The sequence below is a fragment of the Geotrypetes seraphini genome, chromosome 17 (assembly GCF_902459505.1).
Source record: "Geotrypetes seraphini chromosome 17, aGeoSer1.1, whole genome shotgun sequence".
Lineage (NCBI taxonomy): Eukaryota > Metazoa > Chordata > Amphibia > Gymnophiona > Dermophiidae > Geotrypetes > Geotrypetes seraphini.
This window is the reverse complement of record NC_047100.1, coordinates 36,808,801-36,834,880: the sequence shown is the minus strand read 5'-3', so window position 1 is coordinate 36,834,880 and position 26,080 is coordinate 36,808,801. Positions and strand designations below refer to the sequence as shown.

Below are 26,080 nucleotides of genomic sequence, written 5' to 3'. Positions count from 1 at the left end.
TCCCGCGGTTATCCGCGGGGACGGGGACGGTGATGAATTTTGTCACCGTGTCATTCTCTAACAGAGAGTCTGAAGCAGGAAGCTTAGAGGAAGCTGCACATAATAGCAGCTCTATCTTTAAAAGCCCCAGAACTGATACTGTGAGCTAGAGGAGAACAGAGAGTTTAAGGCAACAGAAGTTATTGGTGAGGAAATAGTTTGTAGCTGCTGGGTTTCTATGTCAGCTCTGGAGTTTGTGTGTGTGTGGAAGGAGTACATATTTTAAAAATAATATTTCCTATAAATGATGGATTTTATGAGAAATGCTGCAAATTAAATCTTATGGGCTGTTGAACTGAGGTGTGTAATGAGGTTGTGAGGGAGATTTCTAAATTAAACCCTCTCTTTTACTAAGCCGCGGTAGAGGCCTGGAGTGCTTAATGCTCCGATGCTGCTCTGATCCTCATAGAATTCCTGTGAGCGTCAAAGCAGTGTCAGAGCATTTAGCACACTGGGCTGTGGTAGAAACCTTTACCACGGCTTAGTAAAAAAGGGCCAAAGTTTGGAGTTACATTTCAAAGGAAAATTGATAAAAAAAATTTTAAAGTGTGTTTCAGAATTTAAATTGGATTTTTGTGACTCCTGTTGCTAAAAAGAAGTATTAAGTAGTGGGAAGTAGAGAGTTTTAATCCCTTCACTGTGTAAGACCACTGTTTCAACTGAGATTTATTTTATTTATATAAAAATTTATAACCCACATATCCATCAATTCTAAGTGGGTAACAACATAACATACATAATAAGATAAAAACAAAGACATACCATCAGAAACATAAAGCAAAGGAACAAGTTACATACCATCAATAATAAATTAAAAACTACTAATACTGTCCCCACCTCCCCTTCTACAATCTAAAACCATAAAACGAGAAAAAAACCTCAATAAAACCTCTATATAAAATAAAAAAATGACTGTCACATCTACAAATCAACAATCAAACCCATCCTCACTGTCTCCTCTTGACAAAAGCACATTCGAACAAAGCTGTTTTCAACCCTTTTCTAAACTGTAGAATAGTAGAAACCTGTCTTGGCTCCAAAGGCAGAGCATTCCAACAAACCGGACCCTGTACAGATAGCATTGTTTTATGGCACCCCGATAGCCTCACAACGCTCAGTGACGGTACTTCCAAACACATCTTGTCAATGGATTGCAACACACGTACTGGCTGATAAGTATGTAATAGAGAGTGTAATAGACAGTTGTCTTGCAACAACTTGAGAATTCTATTTCTTTGTATTTAACTTTTTAATCAACCATTTAGTTTTCTAATTTATTGTTGCTTTGAAATATGATCATATCATACCGATTCTTTGGGATTTACATTGGTTGCCCATTGGTACTCAGATTGAATGTAAGTTATTTTGCATAATATCATACACATTATAGGCACACTATTTGTGCGGAGAATCGCCGGTAAGGAGGAGTAGGACCTGTGCCTGGCATTTGCTCGGAAGGCTACGACAGCTCCAGACCCTGTCGGAAAATTTTGCCCTCAAATGTGATGATAGAGAATCACCTGGAGTGCTTCTTTAAATACTGATGAGCCCATTTTAATATCAATGACCTCGTTGTACTACATTTGCATGGCAGAGTCAGAGACTGCTAGGAAGCTTGGAAAAGGCCGTTATGATAAATTGGCTGGTAAAATACTGGCACGCTAAACTGACTGGAACCGGTTTAGCGGCCATAATTAAGAGCATGGTAAGTTTTGAAAATCCTCCTCCTAATCGACTGAGTAGGAATTTTGAATCCACTAGCAGAATCTGGTTAAAGTAACACTGTAAAGTTTAAGTTTTGTTGGCAGATCTTTGCTGCAAATGAAGAGATCACAAAACCAAAAAAGAACTGCAGAATTATACTACTGATGTACAAGGTTCAGGAATTTTATTCAAAACAATGAAAAATGTGTTTCCAAAATTGGTCCTTGGTATAAAGGGTGTGGACCCAACACAGTCCGTGTTTCAAAAAACATTTCTTCCTCAGGGGTCCATGATGCTCAGTAGATGAAGTATACAAGAACCATATGGATAACAGCAATAAGACATAAAATTCTGAAGAAACAGGCGGTATAAAACTCCTCGCATTCTGCGCAGTTCCTTTGCAAGGAGTTTTTTTTTACCACCTGTTTCTTCAGAATTTTATGTCTTATTGCTGTTATCCATATGATTCTTGTATACTTCATGTATTGAGCATCATGGACCCCTGAGGAAGAAGTATTTTTCGAAACGGGGACCGATTTTGGAAACACATTTTTCATTGTTTTGAATAAAATTCCTGAACCTTGTACATCAGTTGAATAATTCTGCAGTTCTTTTTTGGTTTTGCTTGCTGTATCTTCACTGCAGATTTGTTGGTCTCTTTTTGGTTTTAATGAAGAGATCACATCCATTTAAACAAGAATGCCTAGTGCAAATGGGGAAATAATTTTACTGTAGACAGATTTTTTTATCAAGGTTTTTTGGAAGTGAGGAGGAGGGAATCTTTTGGTTTGGATGTACAAAGTTTAAACTGGCCTTTCGTCTGGTTATTTATTAACCTTGTGTAAATGGGATACTATTTAAAATTGCAGTATTTGAGCTGCACCTTTCATTATTGCATTATGGGTCGTCTCCTGCTGTTTTCGGTTTTATTGTGGTGCCTTCCTGCTTTTGTAACATCTGATTTTTTGATCAGAGACTTCAGGAATGTCAGGGTAAGTATTCTTACAGTATTTCTTTGTAATGTGAGCAAGCTGGCAACAGCTGAATGTACAGATCATAGAACATTTGGGAAACAGACCCTAATGTGGGATCCCTAAGAGGGTAGAGTTAAGGAGTTGGGTCGTTAGGAGTGGGATCTCTAGGAAAGCAAACCTAGGGAGGTGGGTCAGTTGGGTGGGCAGACTTGATGGGCTATGGCCCTTTTCTGCCGTTATTTTCTATGTTTAACCTACCATTAAACATTCCACGTGTGGGTTGGCTTGGTGGTAATATTAACCACTGCCTTGCAAAGGACCTGAGATTAATCCAAAATAAAGTCCTACATTTGTTTTTGTATTCTGAAACTTATGCTACTCCCAACATTGTCCCTTTCCCAAGCCTTTTCTGATGAAAATAAAGCTGTTGCACATCATAGTCTGGGTGTATTATTTCATTTCTCCAGTATTCGCCAATGTTCCAACAAGCATATATTGATTCTTAGGCAAAGCTGTTATAATGGCTTCTCACTCCAATTTAGACTGTGTCCAGCCAGCCCGACGTAGCACCACGTTTCACTATTACAGCGTCTTCAGGACCTGAAACTGTGACAGGTTTTCAACTTCTTTACTGCGTCATTTCATTATAGATTAGGAACTGCATGGGGTACACAAGCCCATTCTCCCCTCAGATAGGATACAAACAGTTAACTGCTAGTTATATCATATGTATTAAATACTTTTTGAGATAGGTAATTTGGTTGATTGTACCCTGCTTTGTAGTGTCATTATATTCTATGTGCACCTTAGTAAAATGACCCCTTAATTAATTCTTTGGAGAAAAATGTCAAACATAGAAACATAGAAAAATGACGGCAGAAAAGGGCTATAGCCCATCAAGTCTGCCCACTCTACTGACCCACCCTACTAAGTCTAAATGCTAGTGACCCAGTTCCTTAACTCGACCTTTGTAGGGAGCCCATGTAAATGTCCCATTTACTCTTGAAGTCAAGCACGCTGGTGGCTTCGACCACCTGCACCGGAAGCTTGTTCCAGTGATCTACCACCCTTTCCGTGAAAAAATACTTCCTGGTGTCACTACTAAATTTCCCCCCTCTGAGTTTAAGCGGATGCCCTCTTGTGGTCGAGGGTCCTTTGGGAAAGAGGATGTCATCTTCCACCTTGACACGTCCTGTGATGTATTTAAATGTCTCAATCATGTCCCTCCCTCTCCCTGCGTTCCTCTAAAGTGTAGAGCCGCAATCTGCTCAGTCTCTCTTCGTACGAGAGACCCTTGAACCCCGAGATCTTCCTAGTGGCCATCCGCTGAACCGACTCGACTCTAAGCACGTCTTTACGGTAATGTGGCCTCCAGAATTGGCCGAAACATGTCCATGTTGAGTCATTGAGATTTTGGATGAATAAAGGACTTTTATGAAAGATTGAGTTCACCAGTCTTTATTGGACATTTCCACTCCTTTTCATTACATCTTTGAGCTTTGTGGATTTGGTTCTCCTGTTTTGTTCCAAGATAAGAAATTGACCATAATATTAGCACATAGCCATTAATTTTAAAAAATAGAGCTTCGTCCATTTTACTGCTGTGGTACAGATGACCTTAGTGTGAGAGAAAAACCCACATAAGGACATATTAAGGTTACTTTTTATCGCAGGCTAGTGCACTGAAACCTCTGCGCTGCTCCAACGCTCATAGGAACTCTATGATCATCAGAGCAGCGCAGAGCATTCAGGCCCTTTATATAGAGAATTTCCTTAAATGAACTTTATTAATATTTTTAAGATCATTTTTTGATGTTTCATGATCTTTGATGTATACCTCTCCTATTGCCTGAATTTTGCCAAGCAGAGTGGTTTTAGCACTAATGTTATCTTTCTCAAGCTAGATAGTGCCTGCCTTGGGTATCACAAATTCTGACAAATTTGATGCCTATGTTTTATTTTCATTTGCAGAAACGAAGCACCAGTGATGCAGTAAGTATTTTTCCATTCTTTGTTTAATTGTTCTGATAGAAATTGTTTTCTACGTATTACTCAAGCACCAGGGATGGATATCGCACCTGAAAAATAAGGATGATAATCTTCTAAGCAATGCCCTCAAGTAAAGCAGTGTTCTGCTTGCAGAAATGGGTCCATTGAATTGGATAAACTTAAGTGGTGCTAATACACGTGAAACTTTACCTGTAGCGAGAAGAGGCATTTGTCTTACCAAGGATTTGTCCACCTTTTTGTCTGAGCATAAATAAGATAGTATCCTAAATATGTTCCATCTCAAAAAGAAAAGAATTAAAACAAAGATATTTGGTAAAATTCACCCTACAACATTTTCTGCCAGTATGTAGAATTAGCTGATGGAGGAGAACCTAGGTTGAGGGAGGAGTCTCTCATTCATTCTCCCTTGTCTTCCCTTTTCCCAGACTTCTGCATCTCCCTCGCCTCGAGCCCCAGCTCTCTCTTACCTGATCCTCCCTACCAGAAAGAAAAAGACCAGCACTTTATATAGAGAGACTGAATTAGATCACAGATGAGTCAAATGCAATATAAAAACATTGCTCTCCTGCTGGCAGGGCAGAACTGAAGACTTAGTAGAGAGCTCTAGGGACTGGGAAAGGCAAAAGTATTTGGAGAGACTCGGAGAGCGTGCTGAGGGTGAAGGAGTGATTCAGTAAATGGGTGATGACTTGAGAGGTGGTTGGGAAAAGAACGCACTGGAGTGGTCATGGGGTAAGTGTGTTAAGAGGAGATGGCTGAGTGCACGGGCTAACTGAAAATGTACGAGGGCACTAAGGACAGTGGTGGAGGTGAGATCATTGGAATGAGGTTAGGGGGTGAATACCTTTGTTTTGAGTGTCTCAAAGGGATGAGAATGAGTGAATGGAGTGGGAGATCAGAGGGTTGAGTATTAGAACCAATTTAAGACCTAATATTTAAGAATCTTCTAGATCGTTATCAGATTTGTGCAGTTCTGCTAAGATGCATGGTGCTTCATGAGAGTTATGAGCAACAAATTGACCTTTAAAACTCCACAGAAAATGCAAGTCCAGGAAAAACAAAAACGCTGTGGGATTAGTGATGTTCAAGGTGCAGGTTTTATTAACAATACAGTTTCTTTAGCACTCTCCAGACCAGTAGAGGTTAATCTTTACGAATGGGTATATATCCAATCATGACCAGCAGGTGGAGACTGAAAACAAAACTTTGGGACAGTATATACTATCCTCCCTTCTCTATTTCCCTCAGTCTTCTTTCAGTCTCCAGCAGGTGTTGATGTGATCTGTACCCATCTCCCTTGGTAGGGCTGTTGGAATTTGTTTAGGGGGTTTATTGTCCCTGTTTTTGGCCGGACGGAGCTTGGGCGGACTCTGTTTGGGGGTTCGTCCGACCTCGGGGGTGTCAAACCCGGCGGGTCTCGAGCGGGGTCCCTCCCCCCACTTCCTCCACCTCCCCACATTTTTTTAGAGGAGCCTCAGCAGTAAGCCTTGCCCCCTAAATCAAGCAAGGCATATTGTTTAGAGAGCCTGTGGAGTCTGTTCTGTAAAAAAAAAAAAAAAAAATCCTGAGGTAGTGCTGGTCTGGAGGGTTGTTTCCCTTTAAGAAAACTGTATTTTACTGTATTTTTTCAACTAACCGGCACTTTTTTACAGCTAGGTCCGCGTATGGAGCAATGAGCACTTGTAAAGGGAAAAAGTGCTCATTGTGCTCCAGACACGAGGCACTCGCAGCCGGCCTGTGCAAGCGGTGTTCAGGCCGGTGCGGTGGAGGAGCTCCGTCGGCAGCGGCTGCAGGCGCCCAGAGCTCCCCGCCGATGGTGCCTCGCGAGTCGGCAGGGAACGGTGGGGAAGCCCGGTCTTCTCCGTCCGCCCACGGAGGGATTCCCCGAGCCGCCGACGGTCGGGTTTTGGAGGATTCCCTCTCAGCTGATTTTTTGACAGCTGATGCCGGCTTGCCTGTTTTAGCGGCTGAGACTGTTCAGGTTTCTCAGCCGCTACAGGCTATGGAGGGAGCTTTTTTGGCGGGAAAACCGCCATCTTCTCTGTCTGGCCCCTCCATTTTGTCTTCCACCTCAGGTGACCTTCCCCCTGTTTTGACTATGCAGGGGCAGGTTTCTGCTGGGTCCCCTGCTGTGGCAGGGAGTCCCTTGGGACCCTCGGGGGTTTTTTCTCCTGATTTCTTTTTTTCTTTATGCAGAGCCTATTTTCAGGCGGCTGGGGGTCCCAGTTGCGCCCAGGGGGTTTCGGGGGGTGGGGTTTCCTCCGCGCTCCCTGCGGCTTTGCCTCTCTCGTCTGGCGTGACGTCCCCTCCGCCGCCTCCCTTGTCCAAGCGTCCGCGGGTGTCGTGGGACGAGGATTTGTGGTCGGAGGAACGTGTCGGTCTGGAGGAGGACCTGGACCCTTCTGAGGAATTCCAGGACCCTCTGGAGGGGACGGAAGCTGGCGGCAGGTTGTCGGGTTTCCCGTTCTCCAGTGAAGAGGCGTCCGTGGTGCACCTTTTTCAGAGAGATGAGCTGCCTGACCTTATTCAACAGGTTTCTTCGGTTTTGCGTTTTGAGGACGCGCCGCCGGAGACTCCGCGTGTGGGGGACCCTCTGTTACGGGGATCCGTTCCGTTTCCCGCTCTTTTCCTATGCATCAGGATATTCGGGATATTATTCTGGAGCAGTGGAAAACGCCGGAGACGCCGTTTCGGCTGGCGCACAGCATGGCTCGCCTGTATCCCATTCCTGAAGGGGATCGGGCTACGTTAGCTTCGCCAGTCGTGGATGCGGTGGTCTCGGCAATTTCCAAGCGGCATACCGTGCCTGTTGAGGGCGGTTCTGCCTTGCGGGACTCTGAGGAGCGCAAGTTGGAGAACATTCTTAAGCAAAATTTTCAGGTCTCTGCCTTTGTGGTCCAGGCGGCTATTTGTGGGGGACTGGTCGCTCGCGCCGTGTTTCGGTGGGCGGAGCGTGTCTTGGATCGAGAGTCTGATGACTGGTCTCTGGTGGATCAGGAGGTAGCGAAGATTGAGATGGCTGCTTCTTTCCTCTCAGATGCTCTATATGACTTGGTGCGGATCTCGGCTAAGTCTATGGCTTTTGGCGTGGCCGCAAGGCGTGTGTTGTGGCTGCGCGCTTGGGCGGCGGATGCTGCGTCCAAAGCTAAGCTTACTAAATTTCCCTTTCGGGGGTCGTTTTTAATTGGAGAGGACTTGGATAAGTTGATTCAGACTCTGTCGGACTCGAAAGTTCCCCGTCTGCCGGAGGACCGTGCCCGCCCTGCGTCTCGGGGTGGTGCGGCCCGGGGGCGTTTGCGGGAATTTCGCAAGTATCGCCCTGGGCGTGGGGCTGCTTCTTTCCAGTCTCCGGGGTTTTCCCGGGGTCGGTTCTTCCAGCGCATGCAGCTCTTTCGGGGGGCCCGTCGGGGGGCAGGGAATCCCTCCGCCGGTTCCCCCGCTTCCCGTCCTGCACAATGACGCCTTGCCGGCGCCCCCTTTGGTTCCGGTGGGGGCCCGGCTGCGCGACTTTTTCTCCAAATGGGCCGAGATCACGTCCGATCAGTGGGTCCTGGAGGTGGTGCGGGACGGTTATGCCCTGGAGTTCGCCCGCTCTCTGCCGGACTTTTTCCTCGCTTCTCCATGTCAGACTCCTGGGAAGACGCAGGCTTTTCGCCAGACCCTTCAGCGCTTGCTAGATCTCAGGGCAGTTGTTCCAGTGCCCCCTCCGGAGTGGGGCAGGGGCAGGTACTCCATTTATTTTGTGGTGCCCAAGAAGGAGGGGACCTTTCGGCCCATCCTCAATTTGAAAGGGGTCAACAGGGCTCTCAAGATTCCCTCTTTCCGTATGGAAACTCTGCGGTCGGTCATTCTGGCGGTTCAGCCGGGGGAGTTTCTCACTTCTCTCGATCTGACGGAGGCCTACTTGCATGTTCCCATTCGGGCCTCTCATCAGCGTTTCCTGCGCTTTGCGATCTTGGGTCGGCACTATCAGTTCTGTGCGCTTCCCTTTGGGCTGGCCACGGCTCCCCGGACGTTCACCAAGGTGATGGTGGTCGTCGCGGCAGCCTTGTGGTCGGAGGGCATCCTGGTACACCCCTACCTGGACGACTGGTTAATTCGGGCGAAGTCGTTGCAGGAAAGCTCCCGGGTTACGGCTCGGGTGGTGGAGTTTCTCCGGTCGCTGGGCTGGGTGGTCAACCTTTCCAAGAGCCGGTTGGTCCCGGCTCAGCGTCTGGAGTACCTAGGGGTGCTGTTCGACACCTCCTTGGGGAAGGTCTTCCTCCCAGAGGCCCGGGTGAGCAAATTGCAATCTCAGATTCGCCTGCTTTTGGCGTCCCAGTGTCCTCGGGCGCGAGATTTCCTCCAGGTCTTGGGGTCGATGGCGGCATCCCTGGACGTGGTGAGGTGGCCGCGGGCCCACATGCGTCCTCTCCAGTATGCTCTGCTCCGGAGGTGGTCTCCCCAGGGGCACGGGATGGATGTTCCGGTTCTCCTGCGAGGCTTGGCGCGCTGCAGTCTACGTTGGTGGCTCCAGACCCCTCACCTAGTTCAGGGGGTGGGTCTGGATCTTCCGCTGTGGACGTTGCTCCTTACGGATGCGAGTCTCCTGGGTTAGGGGGCTCAGTGTCTGGGTCACTCAGCTCAGGGTATCTGGTCCGCGGAGGAGGCCTCCTGGTCGATCAACGTGTTGGAGACCAGAGCGGTCCGGCTGGCGCTGTTGGCTTTCCACTCCCTTTTGTTGGGCAAGTCGGTCAGAGTCCTGTCGGACAATGCCATGGCGGTGGCTTATGTCAATCGTCAGGGGGGCACCAAGAGCACTCAGGTGGCGCAGGAGGCGGCTCGGCTCATGGTTTGGGCGGAGTCGCATCTTCTGGACCTCTCGGCCTCTCACATTGCCGGGGTAGAAAATGTGCAGGCGGACTTCCTCAGTTGTCACTTCTTGGATCCGGGAGAGTGGTGTCTCGGCGCCATGGCGTTTCAGTTGATAGTGCGGGCTTGGGGGCAGCCCCTGATGGATCTGATGGCCACAAGTGGCAACGCCAAAGTACCCCGCTTCTTCAGTCGTCGCAGGGACGGTCTGGCCGAGGGTCTGGATGCTCTGGTCCAACCATGGCCAACGGAGGGGCTGTTGTATGTGTTCCCTCCTTGGCCATTAGTGGGCAGAGTACTGCTTCGCATTGTTCGCCACCCGGGGCTGGTGGTTTTGGTGGCTCCGGATTGGCCTCGTCGTCCGTGGTATGCGGATCTGGTGAGGCATCTGGTGGCGGATCCTCTTCCTCTGCCTCTCGTGTGCGATCTTCTGACGCAGGGTCCCATTCCCATGTTCGACCCGTCTCCCTTTTGTCTTACGGCTTGGCTCTTGAAAGGGGCCTCCTGAGTAAGAAGGGATATTCAGATAAGGTGATCTCTACACTTTTGGGGTCCCGGAGGCTTTCTACCTCTCGGGCTTATGTGCGGGTTTGGCGTCTTTTTGAGGAATGGTGCCGGGCGCGGGGAGTGGTCTCTTAGTTCTTGCAGGATGGGCTGGATAGAGGCCTGGCTTGGTCTTCTCTCCGGGTTCAACTGGCGGCCCTGTCGGCTTTTCGGGGGCTGGTGACAGGTCAGCGTTTGTCGGCTATTCCTGATGTGATTCGCTTTCTTCGGGCGGCCAAGTTGCTCAGGCCTCCCATAAGGCCCTCGATTCCCTCTTGGGATCTCAATCTGGTTCTCTCGGTTCTGGTGCGCCCGCCTTTCGAGCCGTTGGATGGCTGTTCTTTGAAGGACCTTACGCTGAAGTCGATCTTTTTGGTGGCCATTACTTCCGCTAGGCAGGTTTCTGAGCTACAGGCTTTCTCTTGTAGGGCTCCCTTCCTGGAATTTTCGAGGGAGCGGGTTGTTTTGCGGCCTGTTCCTTCCTTTCTGCCGAAAGTAGTTTCTCCTTTTCATGTCAATCAATCGGTGGTCCTCCCGGTCTTGGGTAGTCGGGAGGGTTCTTCTGAGCAATGGCAGCTACCGCAAGTTGGATGTCGGTCGGGTCCTCCGCGCTTATGTGCAGCGGACCCGGGATTTTTGGAGCTCCGATCATCTCTTTGTCCGTCTGGCGGGTCCTCGTCGGGGGGCTGGAGCTTCTAAGGCTACTATTGCGCGCTGGATCAAGGAGACGATTGCTTCCGCTTATCTTCTGAGTGAGAAGCCGGTTCCGGAGTTTCTCAAGGCTCATTCCACTCGGGGTCAGGCGGCTTCTTGGGCTGAGTCGTCGCTCGTGCCTCCGGTGGATATTTGTAAGGCTGCGGTTTGGTCCTCCTTGCATTCATTTGTTAGACATTATCGGGTAGATGTTCAGGCGCGTCGGGACGCGGTGTTTGGTGAGCGTGTTCAGGTATCGGCCCTTCGGGGGTCCCGCCCGTGAGAGGGGCTGCTTTGGTACGTCCCATTCGTAAAGATTAACCTCTACTGGTCTGGAGAGTGCTAAAGAAGGAGAAATTAGGTTCTTACCTGCTAATTTACTTTCTTTTAGCTTCTCCAGACCAGTAGAGGTCCCCACCCTGTCTGTTGTTGTTGTTGTTGGGGCTGTTTCGCGGGCAGTTTTTGTTTTTTGCTGCGGGTTCTAGTATTTTTCTAGGGCCGGGGAGAATTAAAGAACAGTGGCTATGGCTCGGCTGGCTTAGCTGGCGAGCTGTGGGGACATTTTCCTTCGGGTATTTCTCCTCTGCATTTTCCAACAGCATTTGGGTATGTTATTTGTTACTCCTGTTCGGAGTATTGTTTTCTTCCTGTTTTCCAGTTCTTGGTTCTGCTTGGCTATTCGGCAGACTGAGGGAAATAGAGAAGGGAGGATAGTATATACTGTCCCAAAGTTTTGTTTTCAGTCTCCACCTGCTGGTCATGATTGGATATATACCCATTCGTAAAGATTAACCTCTACTGGTCTGGAGAAGCTAAAAGAAAGTAAATTAGCAGGTAAGAACCTAATTTCTCCTTAATAATCCACATAAAATATATCTAGGACCCAAAATATGGGAGCTATGGACCCAACACGGTTTGTGTTTTGACGATGATGTCTTCCTCAGGGGTCCCTAAAGATCCAGATATAAAAGCTCGTGGACTAATAACTGAAAACAAACTGAAACTTGACTGCACGGATGAGAAATTCTCAATAGCGGGAGAAAATTTATCATCTGCGTAGAGTCAAGCTTCTGTTTGCTTTCAGTTATTAATCCACAAGCTTTTTTATCTGGATCTTTAGGGACCCCTGAGGAAGACATCATCGCCAGAACACAGACTGTGTTGGGGTCCATAGCTCTCATATTATGGGTCCTAGATATATTTTATGTGGATTATTAAACTGTATTGTTAATAAAGGCTGCACCTTGAACATCACTAATCCCACAGCGTTTTTGTTTTTGCTTCATGAGAGTTAATCATAATAACACCTATCTAACACATATAGGGCTCCTTTTACTAAGCTGCGTTAGGGCATTAATGCGCAGAATAGTGCACGCTAGGCACTAACGCCAGCATTAAGCTGGCGTTAGTTCTAGCCACGTAGCGCAGGTTTAACGCTAAATACGCAATCGCAGCTTAGTAAAAGGAGCCCATAGTGTAAGATGATTAATTTCCGGTAGAAAGGAGCCAGAATTTATTGTACTATTTACTCATTCTACAGATCGTTAATGGAATAGAAATCTACAGTTTGATCATCGACAGCAAAATCTCTTCTCGATTTGCACACAATGTTATCACCAGCCGAGCTGTCAATCGTGGCAATACTTCTAAAGAGGTCTTCTTTGATGTGGATCTTCCAAAGACAGCATTCATCAATGATTTCACAATGTGGGTAGTTAACAGCCAAATTCTAGACAGAGGTTATAAAATTAGATGTAAGTTTTGCTGGTATGTTCTATGATAGAGATAGAAAAAAAGGTAATTGATAAGTCAATATTAATCTGGTGCCTCAGAATGGATGTAGAGACCACTGACCTGCACCAGATCACAGATGATATGCATTTAATATTTATTATTATTTATGTATCACTTTTAGCCTAAGTGGTTTACATTCAGGTACTCAAGCATTTTCCCCTATCTGTCCTGGTGGGTTTATACTCTTATCTAATGTACCTTGGTCAATGGAGGATTGAATGACTTACCTAGGATTAAAAGGAGCAGTGTGGGATTTGAGTCTACAACCTCAGGGTGCTGAGGCTGTAGTACTAACCACTGCACCACACATTCCCCCTATCTCAAGAAACCAGTAGAAGTGTGCCAAATAGTAAATAATAATAATGAAATAGTGACAGGAGGAGCCCTCAGATAAATCTTATATTTCACCCCTATATGTTAATGCTGCAAGGCATCAACTGTTGGCCTATCAGCCAATTGAAATCTCTTTCACCAGGCAACCTCCAAATTAATGCATCAAAATATCATACATTCCCACTTAGTGCATATAATTAGTGATGGATAAAATACTTTGAAAATGAAGAGAGCTAAGAAAAGCCAAAAGAAACTGGTACAAATCCAAAGACAAAAAGGACAAAGCGTACTGGAAAAACTACAATATAATATCATTATAACGGACTTCAAGGGACCTGGAAAAACAGTCCGCTATATCCAGAGTTGAATTTTTTTTTAACTTTATTTAGGTCAACTTGAAACAACGTACAATCAATGAACAACAGTCACTGCACAACCATATCAGCAACATCAAGAACAAAACTCAGCAAAACATTGGTATAGCATGAAATAATTGCAAAACCAGAACACTAAAGATGTACTGTACTGGAAAGAAAAATACTCCGTCATTTTCTTCTGGACTGCATGTCCATTATAGCCGAACAAAACTACAGCTAAAAGCAGCTCTGGGGACCAAATTGGTTGTCCATTATATCCGAAAGTCCGTTATATGCAATGATTTTCTGCATGTTTATAAAGGCGCACGGCCGGGACCAGCAGACCTTGTCCGCTATAGACAAGGTTCCGTTATAAGTGAGTCCGTTATAATGAGATTATACTGTATTCATCCATAATACAAAAAAAAACAAAACAACTTACCGTATTTTCACGCAAATAACACGCACCCGTATAAAACGCGCACACGTGTATAGCGCGCAGAAATCACGATGATAAGCACAAAAACTTTGGTATAACGCGCTCACGATTATACCGCGCATGCTGCCCGACTCTCCGTTCACCCCCCTGACTTCCGTGCACTGCCCCGACTTTCCGTGCGCTGTCCCGACTCTCCGTTCACCCCCCCTGACTTCCGTGCACTGTCCCCCCTTGAAGGTCTGTCCCCATCCTGAAAGCCTGATGCCCCCCCCCCGACGTCCGATACATCCCTCCCCCCGAAGGACCGCCGATTCCCCAACAATATCGGGCCAGGAGGGAGCCCAAATCCTCCTGGCCACGGCGACCCCCTAACCCCACCCCGCACTACATTACGGGCAGGAGGGATCCCAGGCCCTCCTGCCCTCGACGCAAACCCCCCTCCCCCCAACGACCGCCCCCCCCAGCCGACCCGCGACCACCCTGGCGACCCCCACGACCCCCCCACCCCCCTTCCCCGTACCTTTGGTAGTTGGGCCAGAAGGGAGCCCAAACCCTCCTGGCCACGGCGACCCCCTAACCCCACCCCGCACTACATTACGGGCAGGAGGGATCCCAGGCCCTCCTGCCCTCGACGCAAACCCCCCTCCCCCCCAACGACCGCCCCCCCCAAGAACCTCCGACCGCCCCCCCAGCCGACCCGCGACCCCCCTGGCGACCCCCACGACCCCCCCCACCCCCCTTCCCCGTACCTTTGGTAGTTGGCCGGACAGACGGGAGCCAAACCCGCCTGTCCGGCAGGCAGCCAACGAAGGAATGAGGCCGGATTGGCCCATCCATCCTAAAGCTCCGCCTACTGGTGGGGCCTAAGGCGCGTGGGCCAATCAGAATAGGCCCTGGAGCCTTAGGTCCCACCTGGGGGCGCGGCCTGAGGCACATGGTCGGGTTGGGCCCATGTGCCTCAGGCCGCGCCCCCAGGTGGGACCTAAGGCTCCAGGGCCTATTCTGATTGGCCCACGCGCCTTAGGCCCCACCAGTAGGCGGAGCTTTAGGATGGATGGGCCAATCCGGCCTCATTCCTTCGTTGGCTGCCTGCCGGACAGGCGGGTTTGGCTCCCGTCTGTCCGGCCAACTACCAAAGGTACGGGGAAGGGGGGTGGGGGGGTCGTGGGGGTCGCCAGGGGGATCGCGGGTCGGCTGGGGGGCGGTCGGAGGTTCTTGGGGGGGGACGGTCGTTGGGGGGGAGGGGGGTTTGCGTCGAGGGCAGGAGGGCCTGGGATCCCTCCTGCCCGTAATGTAGTGCGGGGTGGGGTTAGGGGGTCGCCGTGGCCAGGAGGGTTTGGGCTCCCTTCTGGCCCGATATTGTCGGGAAGTCGGCGGTCCTTCGGGGTGGGGGTGCGAGTGGTCCTGCCGGGGGGGGGGATGTATCGGACGTCGGGGAGTCGGCCGGGCAAGAGGGCTTGGGCTCCCTCTTGCTCCGATCGTGGGTGCGGGTGGGAGCGCGTGCGAGCGGTCGTTCGGGGTGGGGGTGCGAGTGGTCCTGCCGGGGGGGGGATGTATCGGACGTCGGGGAGTCGGCCGGGCAAGAGGGCTTGGGCTCCCTCTTGCTCCGATCGTGGATGCGGGTGCGGGTGGGAGCGCGTGCGAGTGGTCGTTCGGGGTGGGGGTGCGAGTGGTCCTGCTGGGAGGGTGAATCGGGCGTCGGGCGGGGTGGGAACTATGTTTTAAAACTTTTGTATACCGCGCTCACGCATATAACGCGCGAGGGGTATGCGCGGTAGGTAAAAACGCGTATAACGCGCGCGTTATATGCGTGAAAATACGGTACTAATCTCCTACAGAAAGCTCCAAATGGATTGAGAAACTTCTTCATACTGACAAAAAACTTGCTCACTGCCTCACAAGGAAACTAAAAAAACCCTACAAACTGACCTGGACAGTAAACCCTCTCCATCTACTTCCAAGAAAAAAAAAAAAAAAATCGATCGCATATGCAAAAATCTTGATTTATTACCTCAAAACCCAGCAAACACCCAGAATGACCCCCGTCCCCCACACCCATGAGAGAACCCAGAACTGAAACCCTCAATCACTTTGAACCAGTCTCTCATGACGACCTAACAAAAACAAACAGTTACTGCGCTATGACTCTCTGGATCCATCCTCGACCTGTGTCTGCCGAATCTCCTGACAGCCACAAAAGATGCCTTCATCAATCGATCCTACCTTTAATAAACTCCTCTCTGCAATCAGGAACAGTACTGCAAAGCTGGAAATCAGCAATCATCAAGCTGATCTTAAAAAAGCCTACCCTGGATCCGAATGAAACTACAGTCTGGTCTCCAACCTTCCCTTCATCTCCAATATCCTTGAAATATATCGCAACTCCAGGTCTTCATCAACAGACAGAATGCCCTCTCCTCTTACCAATCTGGATTCCGAATATTCCATAGCACTGGACATTATCGATGACTGCTGGAACACACTAGACAAAGGAAACGATGGACTACTGGTCCTTCTAGACCTCCGTGCCACCTTCAGTACCATCAATCATCCCCTCCTCCTTGCCAGATTTGCAAATATTGGAATCAACGATTGAGCGCATCCGGTAGCTCTCGTCATTCCTGAGCCATAGGACCCAAAGCATACTACTAAGATATACTCTTATCATGACCTAAACCGATAAAATATGGAGTACTGCAGGGTGACTTGCTATCCCCTCTGCTTTTCAACCTCTCTATCAGACCGGTGATAGATATTGCCTTAAAATACCAAATAATGATCCACTCATTTGCCGAAGACATACAACTGTACCTACTCAATCTAAAATTCTGGGGTTGGAAGTAGATAGTTTACTGATTATGTATAGTCATGTTCAATCAGTTATTACATTTTTTATATTAAGAATATTAAGAACCATTAGAAAGTACTTTAAACCTGAGATGTCTAGGATTTCGATGCAGTCATTAATATTATGAAGACTTAACTACTGTAATCTTATTTTAGTAATTTGTACTAAATTGTTAAGGAGTCATTTGCAACTAGTTAATATGTATCTATTAGATTAATTTTTGGTCTAAACAAATATGATTTACTTAAACCTTTTTATTCTAAACTCCATTAGCTCCCGATAGTCGCTCGAATAGTTTGCTATGTTCTATGATTTTTAAAAGTTCTAATTGGTGAATTGGGGTGAAGCATTATTTATAGTGTATCAGAAAACTGGTGAACTTCTTTTAGAACAATCTATTTGTTCTTTCTGTTTAGGACAATTGATGGCGTTACCTATCATGGCACCATAAAGGAAAAGGAAGTTGCTAAAAAGCAATATGAAAAGGCAGTTTCTCGTGGTCAGACTGCAGGGCTCGTCAGGTAAGATCAGTGGCCTAATAAAGGGGGGAGCGGGGGGGGGGAGCACCAGCACATCTCCTTCTCTCCGCCCCTCACTCCTCCCCCGCCGCGTGTACACCTTCACTTCCCCCACCATACCTCCAGCTCTTTGCCAGCCTGAACAGCAGCTCCGACCTGCTGCTTGCACTGGCCTCAGCACTCCCCTCTGATATTACTTCCGGGTCACGTGACTAGGAAGTGCCATCAGAGAGAGAGAGACGATGCTGGCCCGAGCAGTAAATTGCAGATGCTGCTCACGCCAGGAAAGATAAACTGGTATGGGGGAAGGGAAGGGGCATGTACCACCACCCTGGGCGCCTCCCACCCTCGTTATGCCAGTGGGTAAGACATTAGGATGTCTATGATAAAACTGAGTTTGCCGCCTTAGCATCTTGTCCACTAAGACCCTGATTCTATAAATGACGTCTAACTTCTAGGCATTGAGGAGTTCAATTGTTAATCATCCACTAGGTGCCGTTTATAGAATTGCGCCAGTGGTGCCTGCCTAAGTGGTCTTAGGCTTTGGAAGACATTGAAACCTTAGGTACACTCCCATTTATGCCAGGATTGCCTAAATCAAAACATGCCTAAAATCCACCAAGAATCTGCCCCTAATCACACCTACACTTCTCCCTCCGTATTCACGGTGATTGGGGATGATCAGATCCACGAATACGGAAAACCATCGAGAATATGATAAAACCGCGAATAACATGAGAAAGTTTAAAAAGTTGGGGGAGGAGGCCAGAAACATTGGTCTGAACTAAGCTGCCAGAGGATGACGTACTGTAATTGGCGGGGGGAGGGAGGAGCCAGCACGCTAAAAATCGCGAATAATTGAAGTCGCAATTGCTGAAACCACAAATACAGAGGAAGAAGCGTACTTTCTGGTAGGCGTCTCGAGTAAATGCTTATCTTGATGTGGTAGGTGCCTACTAGCAATTGTTTTTTAATGGTGCTTTTCCATTAATCAACTATCAACACTTATAAGAAGAAGAGATGCAATAGTATCAAATCACTAACTCACAAAACAAAAATGCATCTCATATTTACTCTGCAAAATGACTGGCAAAAATTGTAATTTACCAAAGGGGCCTCAAAGCCAGTCACAATCACGACTCCAAGTACATAAAGCACTTCTAAGGAGTACTTACTCTAAACATTGGCCCACCCGAAAACCAACCAGAGAGAAAAAAACTTTGTATAGTGAACCCTTGATTTTCCGGACCCTGCTTATCTGTACTTCGGATTTAATGGACCACGGACTTGAAGGTCGGACATCCCTCCCTCCAGCTCCCCTCCTGCTTCTTTCTCTCCCCCCCCACTCGGAATTTCGAGTGGAGAGTACTAGCTGTGCTCCTCTATCCTCCTGGTGCTATGTTCCTCCGGCTCTGCTGGACTTGAGTCTTCGCGTAGAAAGCGAATAGAGTCTTTCTGCCTCTTACCTATAAGCACCAGAATACGATTTGAATTGTCCAGATGTGATAAAGTATCAAAACAAGACATATCTTCAGTAGACGATGACAAAAAAACTAAAAAAAACATAAACCTAAAAGAAAAATAAATTTCCTCTTACCTTCTTTTCCAAAAAAATGAAATACAGACCAAACCAGCAAACTAATTAATATATCAAATAAAGAGCTTGCCCAAGGAGCAAGCCCAAGGAGCTAGTCCTGCTCCTTGGGCACGCTCCTTCGCCGCAATTGTGAATGTTTTTATAGCTATAATTATCCCAGGACAAGCAGGCAGCATATTCTTGACTGATGGGTGACGGCACCGACGAAGCCCCGGTACGGACAATTTTAGAGTGATTGCACTCTAAGAACTTGGAAAGTTCTGGCATGCTGCACCGCGCACGCGCGAGTGCCTTCCCGCCCGACAGAGGCGTGCGGTCCCCAGTTTCTTAGTTTCCGCGGAGCTAAGAAGACGCGTTTTTTCAACGGCTGTTGAAAATTTTTTTGACTTGCCTTCCCGCTCGCGTAAACCTTTTTGGCTTTTGCCTGTTTCTTTTTTCTTTCATTTTTGTAAAAAAAAAAAAAAAATCTTTTATTTTTGATTCAATTTGGCTTTTCCCCTGCGGGGCCTTCTGCCACCATCGAAGCCTCGGCCTTCGATTTGGCTGAAGTGGTATTCACGTTCATGCCCCCTCAGCCAGGTTTTAAAAAGTGCCAGCGGTGTGCTCGGCCCATATCTCTCACGGACCCACACAACTGGTGCTTACAGTGTTTGGGTCCTGAGCATCAGGCCTCCACCTGCACCCGCTGTGCCACACTTAAAAAAAGAACATTGAAAAATCGCCAAATACAACAGCGATTACTGTTCGGTGCCGAGATGTCCGATCCCGTTCCATCGACTCCGACTTCGGCACCAGTTCAGTCGGCACCCTCTTCTTCGACGCCGCGAGACACCGCGCTGGCGTCCCAACATGCAGGTAAGCCGGCTAAGAAGCCTTCCCCGCTGGAGCGTCCTCCGGTCTCGAGTACAGTGAGTCCAATCCTGCCGACTGTGAGGCGCCAGCGGAAGCGCTCCGCCCCTATCGAGGTGAGTCCCTCGACATCGGGCTCCTCATCTCCGGGGCGTCGAGCGGCACCGCAGGTACCGCAGAAGAAAAAAGCGGTACCGGTGCCATCCCTTGATGACCGTATTACGGCCATTCTCCAGGCACAGCTCAAGGAGCAATTACAACAGCTCCTTCCAACTATCCTGGCACCGAACCTTCCGGTGCCGGTCCGCACTGAGCCGGTACCGATAGTGGAACAACCTATGCTGTCGGTATCCACTCCCTCGGTACCGCTTCACTCCACCTCATCGGTATCGATGCCAGTCCTTGCGCCGGAGCCGAGAGCTCAACATCAGTCGGTGTAGACTTCGGCTCCGGTGCAACCGATTACATCGCCTGGGTCGGTATCGATGAGATCGGGTAAGTCGGTGCGCAAAACCCGGCATGTAGAACCATCTACCCCAGAGTCTCGGGATCGTTCTCCCCATGTCAGGGATCCTGATCTGTGGGGAGATTCAGAGGAGCCTTTTCTCTCTGAAGGAGAATGTTCCTCAGATGAGGAGGAGTCTGCTGTACATGACCCGTCCTCTAAGCATGACACTTCATCTTTCTCCAGTTTCCTGAAAGATATGTGTGATTCTCTGTCCATTCCTTTGGAGGCTGAGTCCAAAAAGTCTAAAGCTTTTTTGGACGCCCTGGACTTTGACCAACCTCCAAAAGAATTTTTGAAGCTCCCTCTTCACGACATCTTGAGGGAGACTTTTTACAAGAATTTAGAGACTCCCTTAACGGTTCCAGGGGCCCCACGTAAGTTAGACTTTCTATATAAAGTAATTCCCATTCCTGGGTTCGACAAACCTCAACTTCCACATGAATCTTTACTTGTCGAATCCACCCTTAAAAAATCTTCGGGAGCCAGTGTATATGCTTCTGTACCTCCTGGCAGAGAGGGTAAAGCCATGGACAAATTTGGTAAGAGGCTCTACCAAAATGCAATGTTGGCAAATAGAGCTGGAAATTATGGCTTTCATTTTTCTTTCTACCTGAAACATCTCCTTACCACCATGGCTTCCTTTGAGAAATACCTTCCTCAACGGAAACAACAATCTTTCCACCATTGCTTGTCTTCTCTGTTTCAGCTGCGTAAGTTCATGGTTAGGTCCATTTATGACACCTTCGAACTTACATCCAGAGCGACAGCAATGTCTATAGCAATGCGTCGCCTGGCCTAGCTTCGGGTATCCGAACTTGATGTTAATCATCAAGATCGGTTAGCCAACGCCCCGTGCCTAGGGGATGAGCTTTTTGGGGAATCCATGGACTCGACTACCCAAAAGCTGTCTGCTCATGAGACACGTTGGGATACCCTACTTAAAAATAAGAAAAAGCCTCCCCCAACAAGGCCTTTTAGACAACAGTCAGCCTATCAACGCCGCTTCACAGCTCGGCCATTGCCAACAACTGCTCAGAAACCCAGGCGTCAACGGCAGCAACAGCGTCAGCCTCCCAGACAACAACAGCAACAGCAGCCTGTGAAGCCAACTTCACAGCAGAAGACACAGCCCTTTTGACTTACTTCTCCAAAGTATAGCCAGTACTCCTATATCTGCTCTCCTGCCTCAACCTATAGGAGGTCGTCTCTCTCTGTTCCTCAGCCGGTGGGAGGTTATCACTTCGGACCAATGGGTCCTCAACATCATCCGCCACGGCTACTCTCTCAACTTTCAGACTCTTCCGTCCCAAAACCCGCCAAAAGAGTCTGCTTTGAACAGTCCTCAATCTGCCCTCCTTATTCAGGAAGTTCAATCCCTCCTTCTTTTGAACGCTATAGAAGAAGTTCCTCTAGATCAAAAGGGGCAGGGATTCTACTCCCGTTATTTTCTAGTCCCCAAAAAAACAGGAGATCTCAGACCAATTCTAGATCTTCGCGATCTCAACAAACATCTGGAAAAGGAAAAATTCAAGATGCTTTCCTTAGCCATTCTTTATCCTCTTCTCAACCAAGACGACTGGCTATGCTCCCTCGATCTCAAAGAAGCATATACTCACATACCAATCAATGTAACCTCAAGACAGTATCTCAGTTTCATGATCAATCATTGTCATTACCAGTACAAGGTGCTACCCTTCGGTCTTGCTTCCTCTCCAAGGGTGTTCACCAAATGTCTCATCGTGGTAGCTGCTTTTCTACGCTCTCACCACCTTCAGGTATTTCCTTACCTGGACGACTGGTTAATCAAGGCCACATCCGCTCCAGCAGTTCTCCTGGCCACCAACCAGACCATCCAGTTTCTGCAACTATTGGGATTCGAGATCAATCTACCCAAGTCTCATCTCATTCCCACTCAAAGACTCCAATTCATTGGAGCGATATTGGACACACTCCTCATGAGAGCATTCCTACCATCCAATCGTCTTCAGACTCTTCAGTCTCTATGTCAGCAGGTGCTTCATCAACATTCCATCTCTGCCAAACAAATGATGATACTCTTGGGTCACATGGCATCCACAGTTCATGTCGCACCCCTCGTACGTCTTCACCTGCGAACTCCTCAATGGACCCTTGCTACTCAGTGGTCCCAAGCGACGGATCCTTGCTCACGACACATATCTGTGACATCATCTCTTCGTCAATCTCTACAATGGTGGTTGGTATCCTCAAATCTATCCAGAGGTCTTCTATTCCATCAACCTCCTCATCATCTAGTCATCACCACCGACGCCTCTCCTTACGCATGGGGAGCTCATTTAAACGAGTTCCAGACTCAAGGTCTTTGGACAGCCCAGGAAAAGAAGCATCACATCAATTTCCTGGAACTCAGAGCGATGTTTTATGCCCTCAAGGCCTTCCAACATCTTCTCTTTCCTCAGGTCCTTCTGCTGTGCACAGACAATCAAGTGGCCATGTACTACATCAACAAGCAAGGGGGGACAGGCTCTCGCCTCTTGTGCCAGGAAGCTCAGAAGATCTGGTCTTGGGCCATAGATCACCATCTCTTCCTGAAAGCTATCTACATTCAGGGAGAACAGAATTCCTTAGCGGACAAGCTCAGCAGAATTCTCCAGCCTCACGAGTGGACACTCGATCCTGTAACTCTACAGTCTATCTTCGCTCAGTGGGGCACTCCTCAGATAGACCACTTTGCAGCTCCTCACAATCACCAGCTGCCCCTATTCTGCTCCAGACTCTACTCTCCTCACCGTCTGACAGCGGATGCATTTCTCCTCGACTGGTCAAATCTGTTCCTGTACGCTTTCCCTCCTCTGCCTCTCATGTTGAGAACCTTATTCAAGCTCAAGAGGGAACGAGCCACCATGATTCTAATTGCTCCGAGGTGGCCCAGGCAACATTGGTTCTCCCTTCTACTTCAACTCAGTTCCAGGGAACCTTTTCTTCTACCACTGTATCCTTCTCTGCTTACACAGCATCAGGAGACCCTTCTACATCCCAACCTCCAGTCTCTGCACCTGACGGCTTGGTATCTCTCGGGCTGACTTCTCATGATACGCTTTTGTCTCAGCCTGTTCGTTCCATTCTAGATGCCTCCAGGAAACCAGCCACTCTGCAATGTTACCATCAGAAGTGGACGAGATTTTCTTCCTGGTGTCTTCTTCATCATCTTGATCCAACTTCCCTGGCAGTGGAGACGTTGTTGGATTATTTGCTTTCTTTGTCTGACTCTGGCCTTAAGTCTTCTTCCATCAGAGTCCACCTTAGTGCCATTGCTGCTTTTCATGAGCCGATCCATGGAAAACTTCTATCAGCTCATCCCCTGGTGTCCAGGTTCATGCGGGGTCTTTTCAATGTGAAACCACCTATTAAAGCCCCTCCTGTTATCTGGGATCTCAATGTGGTTCTTTCCGCCTTAATGAAGCCTCCATTTGAACCTTTGGCTTCCACTCCTTTCAAGTTTCTCACTTGGAAGGTACTTTTCCTTATTGCTCTTACCTCTGCCAGGAGGGTCAGTGAGCTTCATGCACTGGTTGCAGATCCACCTTTTACGGTCTTTCACCATGACAAGGTGGTTCTGCGTACACATCCAAAGTTTCTCCCTAAGGTTGTCTCTGAATTCCATCTCAACCAATCCATTGTTCTGCCTGTTTTCTTTCCAAAACCTCATTCTCATTCTGGGGAACAAGCTCTACATACTTTGGATTGTAAGAGGGCTCTAGCTTACTATCTAGAGCGTACGAAACCCCACAGATCAGTTCCCCAACTCTTTCTGTCCTTTGATCCGAATAAATTGGGACGTCCTGTTTCTAAACGTACGTTGTCTAATTGGCTGGCAGCGTGCATTTCATTCTGTTATGCTCAGACCGGACTGACACTGGAAGGTTCTGTCACGGCCCATAAAGTCCGAGCGATGGCAGCATCTGTAGCTTTCCTCCGTTCCACTCCTATTGAGGAAATCTGCAAGGCTGCTACTTGGTCCTCAGTTCATACTTTTACATCTCATTATTGTCTGGATGCATTCTCCAGACGGGATGGACACTTCGGCCAATCTGTTTTGCAAAATTTGTTTTCCTAATGGCCAACCTTCCCTCCATCCCTCTTTTTGTTAGCTTGGAGGTCACCCATCAGTCAAGAATATGCTGCCTGCTTGTCCTGGGATAAAGCACAGTTACTTACCGTAACAGGTGTTATCCAGGGACAGCAGGCAGATATTCTTGCGTCCCTCCCACCTCCCCGGGTTGGCTTCTTAGCTGGCTTATCATAACTGGGGACCGCGCGCCTCTGTCGGGCAGGAAGGCACTCGCGCGTGCGCGGTGCGGCATGCCAGAACTTTCCAAGTTCTTAGAGTGCAATCACTCTAAAATTGTCCGTACCGGGGCTCCGTCGGTGCCGTCACCCATCAGTCAAGAATATCTGCCTGCCGTCCCTGGATAACACCTGTTACGGTAAGTAACTGTGCTTTACGGAAGTGCTTACTCTAAAACTTGTGGTTACGTGACCGCTAGTTGAAATCAGGTCTTCAAAACTGAACACTCAGCACCTTTTATTAGAGTAACCCCAAAATTATATGAAGACAGATATGATGATGATGAACTGTGAAAATCCTTCTTCAGTGCCCTTAGATATTAGAAGAGGTCCTTTCTTCAATGGTCTAAGCCTCTGTGAAGGTGGGATAGTGGACTAGATGGACCATTGGTCTGACCCAGTAAGGCTATTCTTGTGTTCCTATGCTTGTAAACTGGACATCAGCAGAACCATGTTCTCTATTCCAGGCAGGCTTTGCTTCTTTCTAGTAGTAGTAGTAGTAATAATTCAAGTTGACATCATGGCTAGGGTTACCAGATGTCTAGGGAAACCCGGACATGTGCTCCCGGATGGACTTTCCAAAACCCGGCGTTTGTCACATGCATCTGCGCATGCTCCAGGCCCTCCAAACGCAGCTGGAGCTTGTCGTAAAAAGAGGAGGCTTTCTGGGGGTTGGGTCCAGAGGGCAGAATGGGGCGGGGCTGGAGGCAGAACCAGGCAGTCATCTACTATGTTACTTGGGCAGAACAGGGTGGGGTCATGTGTCTGGGGTTTGATTCTTTTTTTTTAATATGGTAACCCTAATCATGGCAGGCATGGGCAGCCTAAGGGGGATGTAAAGTGATGTGGAGCCATGTGCAGAGACTCATTGTGAGGCCTTAGTTCTCATCTGCTTTAATCATTAGGACTGAAAATTAAGCTGTGTCTAAAACAACATTCCGCAGTGGTAAGGGCATACCTAATGGCAGGAGCAGGCTAATTTTGCCTCCTTGCAAAAATGCAGGTGTTTATTATGGGCCCCTTGTCATGGTAGCGATTCTCCTGCTGCAAATACACTGATGCGCATAGGAATTGAATGGGCTTCAGTGCATTTGCTGCGCAGAAATCACAACCGTGGCTTTGTAAACGGGGAAAGCAACCTCACATATCCAAAAAGGGATAACGAGTTTCTTGCATTTTTAATGAACTTGAAAATGTATTACCCAATTCTCAGGTCAGTCTATAACCCAGTTATGAGGGTTTTACGTACTTTTCTCTGAATAGACAGTGCTTTTTATGTATGTTTTTATAGTATCTGATTCATTTTGTTTGCTGAAATTGGAAATTAATCTTTGACTGTAAAATGTTAATCAAATCTTATAGGTTTTGCAGACTTGATTATTTTTCAGTATCATTTTATGGTACTGGACTGTTCATATTTTGAATGAATTTGCTTGATATTTATAGGGCATCTGGCAGGAACACAGAGAAATTTACCATGTCAGTGAATGTTGCCGCAGGAAGCAAAGTCACGTTTTTGTTGATCTATGAGGAACTTTTGAAACGGCATCTGGGAAAATATGAAATGTTCATTAAAGTGAAACCAAAACAACTTGTCAACCTCTTTCAGGTAGTACGCCAAGATACTGTTAATAAAGTTACGCTGGAGTAGTTAGGACTTGCACTTCTGGATTTTGGATGGGGCCAGAAGCAAACAAC

At 47.9% G+C, this 26,080-nt stretch overlaps 1 protein-coding gene across 1 annotated transcript in view; it reads left to right on the top strand.

Moving 5' to 3' along the window:
* Positions 1 to 2,649: 2,649 nt before the first annotated feature.
* Positions 2,650 to 26,080, top strand: part of LOC117351355 (inter-alpha-trypsin inhibitor heavy chain H3-like) — a 147,536-nt gene continuing 124,105 nt past the window's right edge. The window contains 5 exon segments of the mRNA XM_033926552.1: positions 2,650 to 2,735; positions 4,689 to 4,709; positions 12,355 to 12,521; positions 17,001 to 17,105; positions 25,829 to 25,991. Of these exon segments, the coding sequence (XP_033782443.1) occupies positions 12,520 to 12,521; positions 17,001 to 17,105; positions 25,829 to 25,991 (270 nt within the window). The 5' untranslated portion in view covers positions 2,650 to 2,735; positions 4,689 to 4,709; positions 12,355 to 12,519.